The sequence below is a fragment of the Brassica napus genome, chromosome A3 (assembly GCF_020379485.1).
Source record: "Brassica napus cultivar Da-Ae chromosome A3, Da-Ae, whole genome shotgun sequence".
Taxonomy (NCBI): Eukaryota; Viridiplantae; Streptophyta; class Magnoliopsida; order Brassicales; family Brassicaceae; genus Brassica; species Brassica napus.
This window is the reverse complement of record NC_063436.1, coordinates 1,886,680-1,900,378: the sequence shown is the minus strand read 5'-3', so window position 1 is coordinate 1,900,378 and position 13,699 is coordinate 1,886,680. Positions and strand designations below refer to the sequence as shown.

General features: G+C 38.4%; 3 protein-coding genes across 4 annotated transcripts; 1 reads left to right on the top strand and 2 right to left on the bottom strand.

Annotated features, from left to right (window-relative positions):
• Positions 1–92: 92 nt before the first annotated feature.
• On the bottom strand, positions 93–1,567 carry LOC106430031 (probable sugar phosphate/phosphate translocator At5g25400). Its single transcript, XM_013870808.3, has one exon. The coding sequence runs from the start codon at positions 1,385–1,387 to the stop codon at positions 335–337; it is 1,053 nt and encodes a 350-aa protein (XP_013726262.2). The 5' UTR covers positions 1,388–1,567; the 3' UTR covers positions 93–334.
• A 2,705-nt stretch (positions 1,568–4,272) lies between these two features.
• Positions 4,273–7,992, top strand: LOC106430041 (DEAD-box ATP-dependent RNA helicase 15). Of its 2 annotated transcripts, XM_013870820.3 has the most exons (12): positions 4,273–4,470; positions 4,591–4,723; positions 4,884–4,984; positions 5,471–5,643; positions 5,743–5,974; positions 6,067–6,185; positions 6,661–6,717; positions 6,822–7,006; positions 7,110–7,254; positions 7,365–7,448; positions 7,546–7,609; positions 7,706–7,992. In XM_013870820.3, the coding sequence occupies exons 2-12, from the start codon at positions 4,611–4,613 to the stop codon at positions 7,714–7,716; spliced, it is 1,284 nt and encodes a 427-aa protein (XP_013726274.1). In that variant the 5' UTR covers positions 4,273–4,470; positions 4,591–4,610; the 3' UTR covers positions 7,717–7,992. The 2 variants fall into 2 exon arrangements, with proteins under 2 accessions (XP_013726274.1, XP_013726281.1); XM_013870827.3 differs by lacking the exons at positions 4,273–4,470; positions 4,591–4,723 and having other exon boundaries at positions 5,340–5,643.
• A 332-nt stretch (positions 7,993–8,324) lies between these two features.
• Positions 8,325–12,935, bottom strand: LOC106430056 (probable sucrose-phosphate synthase 2). The gene is made up of 13 exons (XM_013870837.3): positions 12,594–12,935; positions 12,429–12,518; positions 12,013–12,257; positions 11,853–11,916; positions 10,979–11,680; positions 10,789–10,893; positions 10,576–10,707; positions 10,305–10,481; positions 10,147–10,200; positions 9,999–10,061; positions 9,025–9,921; positions 8,814–8,941; positions 8,325–8,734 (listed from the first exon to the last, which is right to left on the bottom strand). Exons 1-13 carry the CDS (start codon positions 12,774–12,776, stop codon positions 8,455–8,457), a joined length of 3,120 nt encoding a protein of 1,039 aa, XP_013726291.2. The 5' UTR covers positions 12,777–12,935; the 3' UTR covers positions 8,325–8,454.
• Positions 12,936–13,699: the final 764 nt, after the last annotated feature.

Below are 13,699 nucleotides of genomic sequence, written 5' to 3'. Positions count from 1 at the left end.
GCTTTGATTCCCTAATCTACATTCTCACTCAAGCTACTACTTTGATCGATCAAGACAAAAATAATACCGATTATTAATCAAAACATGGCAAAGATTTGGTAACACACCATAGTAACACCATTAGATTCACAAAATCTACCATCCATAACAAAAGTTTGGTAACACAATTGTAATCATAAATAACTTGAAGAAAACAAAACCAAAAGAGATAAAAGAAAAACTTTTAAACAAAGAGGAAAGCAACAAAAGATTCTAGCATCACTACCTATGAGCATATCACTTCCATGCTTTTATTATGTGTCTTGTCTTCCTTCTGAGTCAAAAAAAATAAAAACTAGTTCGCAGACTCATTCTTCTTACCATCACCATCACCACCTTTCCTCACTTCCAACAACCTCCCACCCTCTTCATCCCCTTGCTGAACCTTCTTCTGAGCCTCTTTCGCCTTCAACCCCTTTAACTTCGCGTGATTATAATACGCAACCCCCAAAAACGCAACCCCATACCCAAAAAGGTTAACAGGAGTCACAGTATCCTTAATCACAGACCAAGAGAAAGCAATCAACAGCCAATCTTTAACCACACCAGCAACATTCATAGTCAATGCCGAAGTCTTCCCCACGAGAAGAAACACAGCAAGGTTCAAAGCGAACGCACACAACGAGTTCGTCCCGAAGATGACGTAATCGAAGCGGAAGCTAGACGTGTCTCTAAGAACAGGAAACTCCACGTAGATCCAGGGGATAAACAAGAACGCTAAACAACAAGGAGCGACGTAGTACAAAGACGTGATGGGGTTAAGGTTGATTCCTTTGGACGTGAGCAAGATCTGAATCAGAACCAAACGAGTCGCCTCGAAAGCAACCGCTCCGAGCTGGAGAAACACACCAAACACGTCGAACCTCGCTTCACCGTAAGCAGCGATCGCGACGCCTAAGGAGATGGATAACATGTTCGTCATGGTATCAGACTTGAACGATTCTTTCTTGAGGAGGACGCCAATGGAGTAAACCGCGACAGGCATCAGAGCTTTGAGCATCTGTATGAAGGAGACGGAGAGGTAGATGTAAGCGGAGTTGGATAACCATAAGGAGAGAGAGTACAACGCTCCTATAGGGACGACTGATCTGAGGTAAGTCTCGCGAGACATGGACACCGGCTCGACGAGTTTAAACACTTTGATGAGGAGGATTGCTAAGGTGGAGCAGAAGGACATGTGGATCATGGTGAGGGTGATGGGGTAAGGCCAGTTGTAGAGCTTCTTGTCGAGGATGTACTTGTTGTAGACGATTACTGTGAAGCTTAGGAAGATCCATATCGCTACGTAGCTGTAGGAGAGGATGATTTTTTTTATCACGCTGTCGCTGAGGGTGCCGCCTTTCCCCATTGTGTGATGGTGAGGTTGGTTCTTTGTTTTGTGCGACGGGTCTAAGGCGGAGGACGACGGTGGGGGTGGGGGTTCAGCAAGATGAACAGAGGGAGAGCGAGAAGAGGGGTTTTATAGTGTGTTTGGGTTTTTTTTTTTTTTTTGAGAGAAGTGGTTCAGTTGTGCTCTTCCATGTTGTCTCATTTATCGTTTTATGTACTAAAATTTAAAAGAATTAGACGATAATAATGTGAAGATAGTGACGAATAATTAGAAGATAATCAGTAGTAATCACTAAATTAATTGAGAACGTTTTCCAAAAGAACAAAATATTTTGTTTATGAAAATAGTATGATATTTAAGTATAAATCTAGTATTTCTTATAAACTAATAGTCATAATAGTATGTATATTTTTGTTCTTTATAGTTTAGAAACCAACAGAATTTTTTCAGTTTAGGGAAGATACTATTTGTAATTAGATTTTTTCCAATAAACTAGTATTAAATTTTATGTTGGTTTAGTTTTGTTTAGTTTAGCTTACATGATTGGAAACAGAATCCTAATCTAAATGAAAATTTATTTGATTTAGTTTTTTGGTTAAATCCGTAATTCATTTTAAAAGTAATTTGTTTACAAACAAAATAGGTATCTTATAGAAAAAAATGAAGAGAATTACCCTAAAATTGGCTCAGTGAATAAGATTTTTAAACATGTCATGAACAACACCATGGTCTCCAAATTTTTTTACAAGTGTTGCCCTTTAGTCAATAAATGGGTCCACAAATCGCAGTCAAAGCCAGATAGTTTGGGTTCATAAAACGCCAGAAGTAAATTGGTGTTTGGGCAACGCGCGTCCAGCTTTCAGGTGTGATCATGCGTCTCACCAAGTTCACGTGGCCTCCAATGCGAATTTCGTGTGATTGATTTGTGATTCAATGCATTTGTCGCTTGTAAGTGCTTTACCCGCTAGGGAAAATAAAGGAACAACGATTTTTTTTTTAACTAGCTCTAGCATCCAGAATCCAGAGATGTAAAAAAATGGGAAAGAAAATTGAGACACTCTACTTGTAATTGATCAATAATGTACTTGTCTTCTTCTGTAGGTTGGTACTCAGCTTTCAAAGACTGTTATTCATCTATCTTTGAAGACTTTGATTTTTTATGTTTGAGACATTTTTATAGATAAGAATGTAATCAGTTGGGATGTATGTCAAAAATAATAGCTTTGTTGAAATGTGCAGCTTTCTTGTTGTGTTTGTTATTATTATGTTACTAATTGGCTTAATATTATACACTAGGATTTAGGAAGTGTGTTGAAGAAACTGTATGGAGTTGAATAACGCCACTTACTCCAAGTGATGTTAATTTATTACTAACCACACCGTCCTGGCATAAACCAATTGCATTTGAAGGTTATGCTTTCGTTGGTGCGGTCATACAACATCAACTTCTTCTCCTCAAGATTCATTGGAGGTAGAAATAAAAGTTTCGTAGGAGGTTTTAATTCTATATGGTATAATTACCCACCCACATCTAATGAGCATCGAAAACAAAAGTCACAGACCTAACTGCATGTGAAATCACTGTTCCATAAAATAACACCGAGTGTATTGTGATCTATTTTCCTATGTTCATTATCGAATTTATGTTCTTTTGGTTTATCGAATTTATGCATCTTTGTCTTAATAAGTATCTTCGTTCAACTTATTAACAAGTCAAAATTTTCTGACGGATGAGGTAAAACCGTCACAATGTTTTTACCTTCTAGGAAAAATCATATATAGTGTCATTCTAATAGTTGATCATCACCGATGTCAATGGAGTCATCACAAATGTTTATAAAGGTTTTAGTTTTTGAATCTTTCTTTTATACATTAGATTAAGACTCTTCTCAATGGAGTCATCACAACGAGGTTGTGGATGTTTTAGTTTAGAGATTGTGACATATCATTATCCAAACACACACAAAATAGTGGTGGCTTTCTCCATTTTCACATGAAGAGTTTGTCGATTTCAGGTTTTTTTTTGCTAGATTAATTATTGTGTATGGATAAAAATGGTTTAATAACAGTGATATTATTTTATAGTTCATATATCCCTTTCGTTTGGACCACTTCCGTGAACTAAGAAAATGGGAGATGTCCAAATGTTTACCTAACCCATTGTATGATTTGTTGACTACTAACTCCCATCAAACTGTCCTATCTTTTAGTTATGGTTTCTCTATATCTAAATAGATAACAAAAGATAATGTTGAAGTTATTTGTATCTAAAAAAATAAGAGGACGTTGAGTGCCTTTTGGCAAGAGAGAATATTACCAACTAATTTGGCCATCGGCATTACATGGCACGTGACAAGATTTGAAACTTTTACTTAACTTCATCTTGCTGTCGACAGCGTCAGCCGTCAGCCATCAGCAATATCTTCATCAACTTCAACTTCAGCATCATCATCGGTGCTTTATCCAAGCTTCAACATCCTGTGGATTCTGCTCCAGAAGTGTTAGGTTCATTGAAGCTGAAACCTGAAGTGAAGGGAGCTGTCTCAAAGAAAAGAATAACAAGACCCTTGACAGAGTTATCATTCTTAACCGCTTCAGCTCATCTCCATGCATTATTTAATTACATAATTAAAATTTTAATTTGGAACAAGAATTAAATCAGGAAGGAAAAATGTTAATAAGAATTTTGATAAATTTCTCCAAAATATCTTCGTCGAATTTGAGCTAAACTGTGTTCTCCTCTCTTGGCTGCTAACTCTACATACTAACCTCACTTTTTTAGTCAAAAGAAAACATAATCTTAGTCGAGTTCTCTGAAACTAAAGTTAGAAATGTAGCAACGAGACTATGGATAGAGTTGACCGGGTCAAACCTGGGGTTGATGCCTTGCACATTTATTGAAATCGTTTCATTCACTTGCAGGCCGATTCTTATAAATCGTAGGCCCATTACAATAAAGCCCATTATACACTCAGCTCGGAACCCTATCTAGTTACCCGTACCTACTATATATTTATCGCTGAACATCAATGCGGCGTAGGCATTAAATTGTTTTCCGTCAAATCGAAATCGAGATCCAACCAAATCTGCTTCTCTCTCAGGTAAATTTCTACCTCAATGTTTTTCGAAAGTTCGTCGGAGCTCGATAACCTAATTGCGTATAACTATCGTCGGAGGTTTTTGTTTTGGGATTAGAAATCTTAAGGGAAGTATCTGTGCAGCTTGTAGAATTTGCTTTACTATGGGAGACGCTAGGGACAACGAAGCCTACGAGGAGGAGCTCCTTGATTATGAGGAAGAGGACGAGAAGGTTCTCGATTCTGGGAATAAAGTTAACGGCGACGCTGTGAAGAAGTGAGTTTTTCTTTTCCTTCTCGATATGGATGCTTAAATTTAAGCTTGGGCTAAGATTACGAAGGCTTCATTAGTGGTTTGCCTATGAGAGTAGCGAATTGTTAATTATTAACGCAAATTATCTTGGAAACTAATAGCTTTTATTGTTTGTTTGTGGCAGAGGTTACGTTGGGATACACAGTTCAGGATTCAGAGACTTCCTTTTGAAGCCGGAGCTTCTCCGAGCTATTGTTGACTCTGGATTTGAGCATCCATCTGAAGGCAAGTATCTTTCAGTCTTTTTTGAGTATTCCGCCTTCTAATCTCTTTGTACCATTTTATTATCGAATGGTATGGTGTAAATATGCATAAATTACTTCCCCTGTGAGCTTGATTGTTCAGTAAAATTTAATAGTCTACAAGTACTTACTAGAAGATTTGTTGATGTATAGTATACTGTACATATCTATCTTGGTCCTATGTTTATCACAGATAGGTTGGTTTATGGTATACTTTATACATCTATTCGTCCTATTTGACTAGTTTTGAGAGGATGTCTTGATCATGAAGTTTGATTTTTTTTTTGTTATAATTGCTTTTGTATTGTCCGCTGACATCTCATTGATTATTTTTTCAGGTAAAAACGCTATTTCAATCTTTTGATTTGGAGTGAGCTCAGCTTTTCGTAAAGACACCAATTAAATATATGGAGATAATATTCTACTTATAAACGGTTCTTCGGTGCAATTTTCTTTGGTTCTCCACCAGTGCAACATGAATGTATCCCTCAAGCTATCTTGGGCATGGATGTTATCTGCCAAGCTAAGTCTGGTATGGGGAAGACTGCTGTGTTTGTGCTTTCCACTCTGCAACAGATCGAGCCTACTCCTGGCCAGGTGTCTGCACTTATCCTCTGCCATACAAGAGAGTTAGCTTACCAGGTATGTCATATTTGTTTCTTTTACTCTCTGCTTCTAATAAATAGCTCTTCTTTCTGTCCCGAAGTTTTCTCATACCTTGATGATGCGAATTGCTTGCAGATCTGCAATGAGTTCGTGCGATTCAGTACCTACCTGCCTGATACAAAGGTTTCAGTGTTCTATGGAGGAGTCAACAACAAAATTCACAAAGAACTGCTGAAGAATGAATGTCCTCACATTGTTGTTGGAACACCTGGTCGAGTTCTTGGACTCGCCAGGGACAAAGATCTCTCTTTGAAGAATGTGAGGCATTTTATTCTTGATGAGTGTGATAAAATGCTCGAGTCACTAGGTATGTATATCTCTAGCATCCTCGTGCATAAATATATATCTCACTAAGGCTTTGATATTGCATGTTTTAACGTTTTTTGTCCTATTTATCAGACATGCGGAGGGATGTGCAGGAGATTTTCAAGATGACTCCCCACGACAAACAAGTTATGATGTTCTCAGCAACGCTCAGCAAAGAGATACGCCCTGTCTGCAAGAAATTTATGCAAGATGTAATGTCCCACGACCAATACTTTCTCGGTTTACAAGTTCTGTAGTCTTGAACCTTCTGGCACGAGAGATCTGCCATTTGATCCTTGGAAGCGCGGTCTCAATCCAATAATGACTTGGGTAGTATGTAGGTGGTTAGAGAATAGGGAACTGGAGATGTAACATAGCTTGGTGTGGTTAAGTTATGTCTTTCCTCAGTGGGTCTTCTGTCTTTTTATGTTTTTCTTTCTATTTAATATTTGCAATGCTAATGGTGCGGCATAGGTTTTGAGTCGGGGTGTAGTGAGGTCTCAAGGTTTCATCATGTTCAGTCTTACGAGCCTTATTGTTCCGAGCAATATTGATCATCGAGGATTTAAACCTGGTGGACGAGGATCTCAGTTTGGGGGTCTTTCATCCGTCCTCGATTCTGTAATGAAAATCATTACCTGAGGAAGGCTTGCTAATACACTTTACTCTGATATCTATTCCTTTCAGCCAATGGAGATTTATGTTGATGATGAAGCGAAATTGACTCTTCATGGACTTGTCCAGGTAATTTAACTCGTGTCTAGTTCTTTTACTTTTCATATTGGTTGATATTATTACTATTTTTTATCTGACTGTTCAACTATGTTTGATACCTGTTATTGTAACAGCACTACATCAAACTGAGCGAGATGGAGAAAAACCGCAAGTTGAATGACCTTCTCGATGCATTGGACTTCAATCAAGTTGTTATCTTTGTGAAGAGCGTTAGCAGAGCTGGGGAGCTGAACAAGTTGCTTATCGAATGCAATTTCCCCTCGATATGCATTCACTCTGGCATGTCTCAGGAAGAGAGGTGTGTATTTTTCCCACAACATTATTTATTCTGAATCAACCTTGTTACTTTTTCAAGTTCTAGAAACCAACTCTTAACACTAACACTATGATATGATATGTAGGCTGACTCACTACAAAAGTTTCAAGGAAGGGCACAAGAGAATTCTGGTGGCGACAGACTTGGTAGGGAGAGGAATTGACATTGAGCGTGTGAACATTGTCATCAACTACGACATGCCAGATTCTGCTGATACTTATCTTCACAGGGTATGTAATGTTTTATTTATAAAGTCCTGAATTGTTATATAGATTATGATTCTCATTAGGCAATCTTAGAAGCGTGAACTTATTATCAGCACATTGGTTATATGGTATAGGTTGGTAGAGCTGGAAGGTTTGGAACAAAGGGTCTTGCAATAACATTTGTGGCATCAGCTTCTGATTCGGAAGTTCTCAACCAGGTCTGGAGTTTGATCTTCTTCATAAGTCTGTCGTCTTGCTTCTGAATTTAAATTAGTTGGGGGTGTTTAATGAAGATGTAATTTCTTTGGTTTACAGGTACAAGATAGGTTTGAGGTTGATATAAAGGAACTTCCTGAGCAGATTGATACGTCCACTTACAGTAAGCCTTTAGCCTTTCTTACCATTCAGCAAAAGCAGCTACATTTTGTCTGTCTGGTTTTGACATCTGACGTTGTTTTTCATCTTTCGCTTGCAGTGCCGTCCTAAACGACTTCAGATTTCAAGTGTTTGCAATGATCCCTCCCCTTTATGCTATCTTATCCCCTTTTGTTATCGTTTGTAACCTCTTAAAAAGGAGAGAGATATAGAGAGGATTCCTAGATTGCACTATCCTCTTAAACTCGCCAGCTTTGTGTTCAAGCGAATATGATGCTTATGTTGTCAGAATTCAGACATTATCAGCTCTGTGTTTTACTAGTTGTAACTTTAGAGTTCGTTTTGTACTGGTTCTTCCTTTGAGTTATCTCAAATTTACCTCCTGCCCTTGATAATCGCCCTTGATATTAGTTATTATCTTACATTCTTTTGAATAGTTAGTTGTGATTACAGTGATTCGTATTTAGTCGCATTCTACCGATGATCCGCACAAACACCCATATATATAATACGTTTAATTATATTTACATTTCGGGCAATTTCTCATATGGAATGCATATGGATTGATAGATCCATCTCCGGTATACTTAACTTTTCAATGGAAATCCGAAATTTAGTTGATAAAAAACCTTCTGTTTTTGACATTCATTCATGAGACTAAATCTATGCAATTACGACCATCTCTTCTTTCTCGATTTTACAATACATCACCATGAAAATCAAACACAAAAATTTATATTTCGCTCAATATTATACAATGTTATCTGTATAGTGTATTTCTTATTATCAATTCAACCATCGTGGCATGTTGGTACAAAACCTTTTTTAATAGAGGAAAACACACAGCCTTCAAGGCTTTCGGAGATTAATCCCAAGCTTCTCAAGGGCGACCTTGATAGCATCACAACCACATTCTTCAGCTTCGGTTATATTAGGACTGTTGAGTGGCGTCACGTCTTCCATTGGGTAACTTCTGTTGCCGTGCAGCTCACGCAAATCACTCGCTATGCCTTTAAGTATCACAGTTTTGTGAACCCCTCCAAGCAAGCCTTCGTAATCCGTGTCACCTGAATCTCCCACAAACACCACCATGTTCGATAAATCAATTCCCCATCGCACTAGCAAGTACCTGAAAAAAACACATAGAGCTCAAACACGAACCTAAACAGTTGACGTGTAGATATGATTGGTTTATGATCAAAACGTACCTAAGGGCTTGAGATCGTGAGGCAAGAACAGGGATCACGTTCAACCTAGCTCCATTCTGACAGTAAACTACATTGCAACGTAACGCTTGGATCCTCATCAACTTCCTCAGCTCCTTCATTGGAGGAATCTGCATAGCATAGATTAAATAAATCAATGGAGTCTCTCTCAAGAAGAAAGAAAACTCTAGCCTGAGAGTGAGAGTGTATTTACCGAAGCAGGATCTTTCACTTTGAAAGATAAGCAATAGTTAGTCGAAGAAGCTTCATCTTCACATAGAATCTCTCCTTGTTTCATCTTCTTCTTCTCCTCAACAGAACTAATCCAACGAATCAAAGTCTTCCTCAAATTCTCTCCACCCCAGCGGAACTCTATGTGAGAATGATAATCCGGATCGTGCGTGTAAGGAAGCGCGGTTTTATTATCCTCAGAAGAAGCAGAGGCTGTGAAGTAGAGCTCACTCCCGCTGTTGCAGATAACAGCGTCGAAGTCTTGTGGCTTCAACCCTCCTGAGAGCAATGTTGTGTGAGTCTCGGATACAGTCATTGAGGTCGAGAGTATAAACCCTGTTGAGTCACCAGCAACGTCCATAACTGTTTTCACCACCGAGAGAAGATCAGAGTTTGTGCTGCAGTCAACAGAGATGACGAAGATATGTTTCCGTCTTTTAAGAGTCGGCATCTTTGAGTCGATTTTCTCAGTTGAGATCTTCTTTTGAGATAAAGTTGAAACAGCTTTCTCTAGCTTAGCTTTACGTTCAGCGCTGGTGGTGTCTTCAGCGTCTAAGTTGGTATCTACACTACTCTTTTCGCCGTCCAAGGAGAGTTTTAGGTTCAAGGAGATGTCGTGTATGTCTCTGAGGGAGTCACTAGGTGAATCAGGGTCTGAGTTTTCGAACTCGACTCTCTGCCATTTTGGAGATCTTTGCTTGCAAGAAGCTATACGAGCCAAGTATGTTTTGCAATGCTCTGGCCATGAGAACAGGTGGATGTTTTTTAGGCCGTTTTGTCTGCATCTTGTCCAGAGATGCTTGTCTGAGACCAGTTTCAAGAGGGCGTCGGATATGGCTTGCTGATCATGAGGGTCAACCAGAAGACCATTGTCTAGAACCTGAAAAGTCAAGATAAGAAATTAGTTATAGCTTTGTATTTGATTGCAATGATGATGTATAGTGGAGATTTTCTAACCCGATGAATATCTACAGGTCCTCCATTTATTGTTGCAACAGTGGGCAGACCATGAGCTCCTGCCTGTTAGATGCAGCACTTGTTAGATAATTTGAAACCATGAAAAAAAAAATAGATCACTAAAGAGAGAAAAATGATAATTAAGTACCTCGATTAGAGTTAATCCAAATGGTTCAATGAAAGCTGGATTTATAAATACTCCCTGAAAAATAAGATAGATAGAAGCAAAGCTAAGTTTAATTTCCTATGTATTATGTATAATATGATACAAAGTGGAGAAAAGTAAACATGTTTAAGCATCTTTACCTTTGTTTTGGCTGCTAAACGGTAAATTTCAGGGACATCAGATTGTTTGTGATGCTTAGGCATTGCCACTTGACCATAAAGGTCGTACTTGTCGATTAGCTTCAGAATTGATAGCAGCACCGATGAATTCGTGGTGGACAACTCATCAATATCATTTCGGTTTCCCATTATGAGTGTCTGCAATCAAATAGAGAATCAGAAAGAACAAAAAAAAAGTGAGTTAACTTCGAGAAAATCAGGATTATGTGAAGAATTAACTGCAGGAACGTACAAGGTTAGCAAGTTCACGTAGTGGACGGCACTCTCCAAAGGCTTTGACTAGAGTAACCAAGTTCTTTTTAGGGTCTGGCCGAGCAAGAGCTAGTATCATAGGCTTGCGTGGGTTAGAAAAGAAACGCATAATCTGTGCAAGAAAAAAGTTCACAGTAAATATAAAGGTGCATTGTAATACATAAAACAAAGAAATGATTAGACTACATTGTACCTCAGACCAAATTGGTGGATCAGGAGATTGTGGATCTTCATCATCTCCATCTGCATCCACATCATGTGGTACAATGTGATGAAACTCCATTCCTGGAGGAATTACCTACAGTCACGTAACAAGTCTACTCAAGAGTGATGATAAAATAATTCTCTCAGAGAGGAATAGAGAGAAAAGAGATGATACTTACAACCGTGCGAGGCATGAACCTGCCTAAACAGCTCACACCCCTTTTCATCCTTGCTCTGAGTTTACGCTCCAAAACCGGATCAAACCCATCGTAAAGGCGCCATTGCTCGTCTATCTCCTGCCTTGTACTAGTTATGATTATTTCAGAAGCATCAAGACACAACTCCTCTGCCTCTATCCGCCTCATTATTTTGTAATTAGCATTGATTTCTTCTTTTGGACGTCCTTGTTTCAGGAGCTGCTCAAGCTTATCACGACCAAGAGAATGGCCAGTGAAAACCATCGGTACGTTCAGAGCCCCAGAGAGAAGAGCAGCGGAGTCACCAGCATCTGCGTAGTGACCATGAATAGAAACAGGCCACACTTGTCCTCCTCCTCCTTCAAAGATTTCTTCATCAAGAGCCTTAGAGATTTTCATAATATAGCTAAGTGCTCTATCAACAAACTCAGGGATATGAGGCCAGAGAAGCTCTTTGGGAACATATTTATCTTTCGGACCGAAAGGTATACGGACGATATAAGCCCCACTACTCTCCCCATGCTCCTGTTCTGTGCTGTCTGTGTCCAGAGGATTCAGCATCTCAGTCGGTTCGGAGTAGCTGCTATCCACATCTGGTGCAGTTACTTGTCTGGTTAACAAATCGACACGATAGACTCCTGGCATTGAGGCAAGTGCTCTTGCAAGTTCCACAACATACTTCACCTGATAACATGCAGGATAACTAAGGTGTGGTTCTAATAGCGAAAAAATATATATAAATATATGTATATATATAGAGATTTTTATTATCGTTAACTTCGGTACGGTTTTGACTGGTTACCATTCAGAGCCTAAGACTAGAATTTTTAAAAATTGCTTGTAGGAAGAAGAGTACCTGGCCACCAGTATCAGAATCCCGACCAAGCTCCATGTTTTCACCACGTATCAAACCATGAAGACTGCAAGATAATTTCAAAATCTCTACAACTTAGTTATATCTTCTCACCAGAAAACTCACACCATTACTTTCTATTAAAAGGTAGTATCATATATACCTTATCAAGACGATGTAGAGTTTCTTCTCTTTGTGTTGAGCAAACCAATTCTCAAAGACGTCAACAGAGCTGACCCGAGACATTCTTCCTTTAGTGTTGCCATCACTAAGAGTCGGAATCTCACCAGGCACATCTGCTTTCTCACCTTCAGAAAAATCTTCTGACATATCAGCAGTTACTTCCTTCCTCGCTTTTTCACGCAAGAGATGGCGCTTAGCAGCCCGCTTAGCATTCTTCCCTTCAACCTAATCAAATCACATTAACAATCACACAATGATCACTTCATGCACAAAACTCGAGTCCACGAATAAAAAGCCATGTGTTCGTTTTGATATCACTGCTACTTTTACTACTAATTATTGATCAGTCGCACGACAGCAAAACGAACAACAATCGATCCTAAGTTTACGACGAACCTTTTTCTTCTGACGAGCCAAATTCCAAATCCTCCAGCACAAATTCTCCAACCTCGTGTTCCTCTCTTGCGGACTTCTTGTTGCAGCAGCCTTGAATCAATAGCAAACACTCAGAAACGTTCAAAAAAGCAACAAAGATCATAATGGTGAATGCGTGTTACATACCTGGACCCAGGAACGGTGAAGATCAGTCTCATCGAAGCCAGTGATGACCTCTTCCACGAAGTAACGACTCGGACTGAAATGGCCACGCTCTCTTAGTAGCAGCGACGATTTGGAGTCGCCGATCCCTGGTTCCGCGGCGAGGATCGCCTCCAAGTAACTATTCACCCAATCGTTTCCCACCATTTTCGATGATTGATTAATCTCTAAAACCGTCTCTTCAATTTTCTTTTATAATCAAAAATGAAATATTATTTCGAGATTCTATATAGTTTTGGTTTAATCTTAAATATTTGAATTTTTTTATTGCTAGAAGACGTGAATGATTGATTCGTTCCTCAATGTTCTCATCAATGTTTCTTTTTAATGTTAAAAACTTAAAAGGACGGTGATGTGGCATGTAAAAGCTGAGCATACTGGAAGATTCTATTTGAATATGTTCGGAAAAGCATGTTACGAGCAGTGAGAGATGTACACTTGGCAAACGGCATAAGCATAAGAATCTTCTCATTTGTCCTTTGACAATAAGCAATGGAAATATAGAATCTTGTTATACGATCGAATATTACGTTTTGAGCTGTCTACATTTTAATTTTTTAATTCATTAGTATTCTCCATGATCATGCCACGAATTATGCATCATTTTCGCACATTGGTGGCAGCTTCATGCTATGTTTACTTATACATATACGTTTATGTCAGACGGTGTATCTGTAAAAAAAAAGTAACAATAGAAAGAAGAACCAAAACCAAGAAAATATTACACCAAGAAAATATTAGATAACATTAATATTTTAGGCTAAAATATCATTGTATTTTGTTACAGTTTGAAGTTTTCTCTCTATAGAACCCAACACTTGTTCACACACACATTACATGTTTATTTTTTACTTTATTTTGTCTTAGTCTTTCAAATCTATTTATTTTGTATACTTCTTTTTGAAACAAAAAAAAGTTTATATTTAATATTTTTTGTATTAATTTTCTCAAAAAAAAACATATATAATACTTCTCAGTCATCAGAACACTAGACAACAGAGAAAGCAAGGAAAAACAATTAAAAGTAAACTAATGTGGTGAAAGTAGAATTAAGAAGCTATCTGAGCGTC

Bases quoted from the DNA above. Each gene is read 5' to 3' on its own strand.
- LOC106430041 (XM_013870820.3), top strand. From the start codon at position 4,611: ATGGGAGACGCTAGGGACAACGAAGCCTACGAGGAGGAGCTCCTTGAT. The intron at 7,255-7,364 runs GTATGTAATGTT...TATATGGTATAG, and splicing joins CTGATACTTATCTTCACAGG to GTTGGTAGAGCTGGAAGGTT. The intron at 7,449-7,545 runs GTCTGGAGTTTG...TTTGGTTTACAG, and splicing joins ATTCGGAAGTTCTCAACCAG to GTACAAGATAGGTTTGAGGT.
- LOC106430031 (XM_013870808.3), bottom strand. From the start codon at position 1,387: ATGGGGAAAGGCGGCACCCTCAGCGACAGCGTGATAAAAAAAATCATC.
- LOC106430056 (XM_013870837.3), bottom strand. From the start codon at position 12,776: ATGGTGGGAAACGATTGGGTGAATAGTTACTTGGAGGCGATCCTCGCC. The intron at 10,482-10,575 runs GTACGTTCCTGC...ATTTGATTGCAG, and splicing joins TACGTGAACTTGCTAACCTT to ACACTCATAATGGGAAACCG. The intron at 8,735-8,813 runs GTACGTTTTGAT...TGTTTTTTTCAG, and splicing joins TCACGATCTCAAGCCCTTAG to GTACTTGCTAGTGCGATGGG.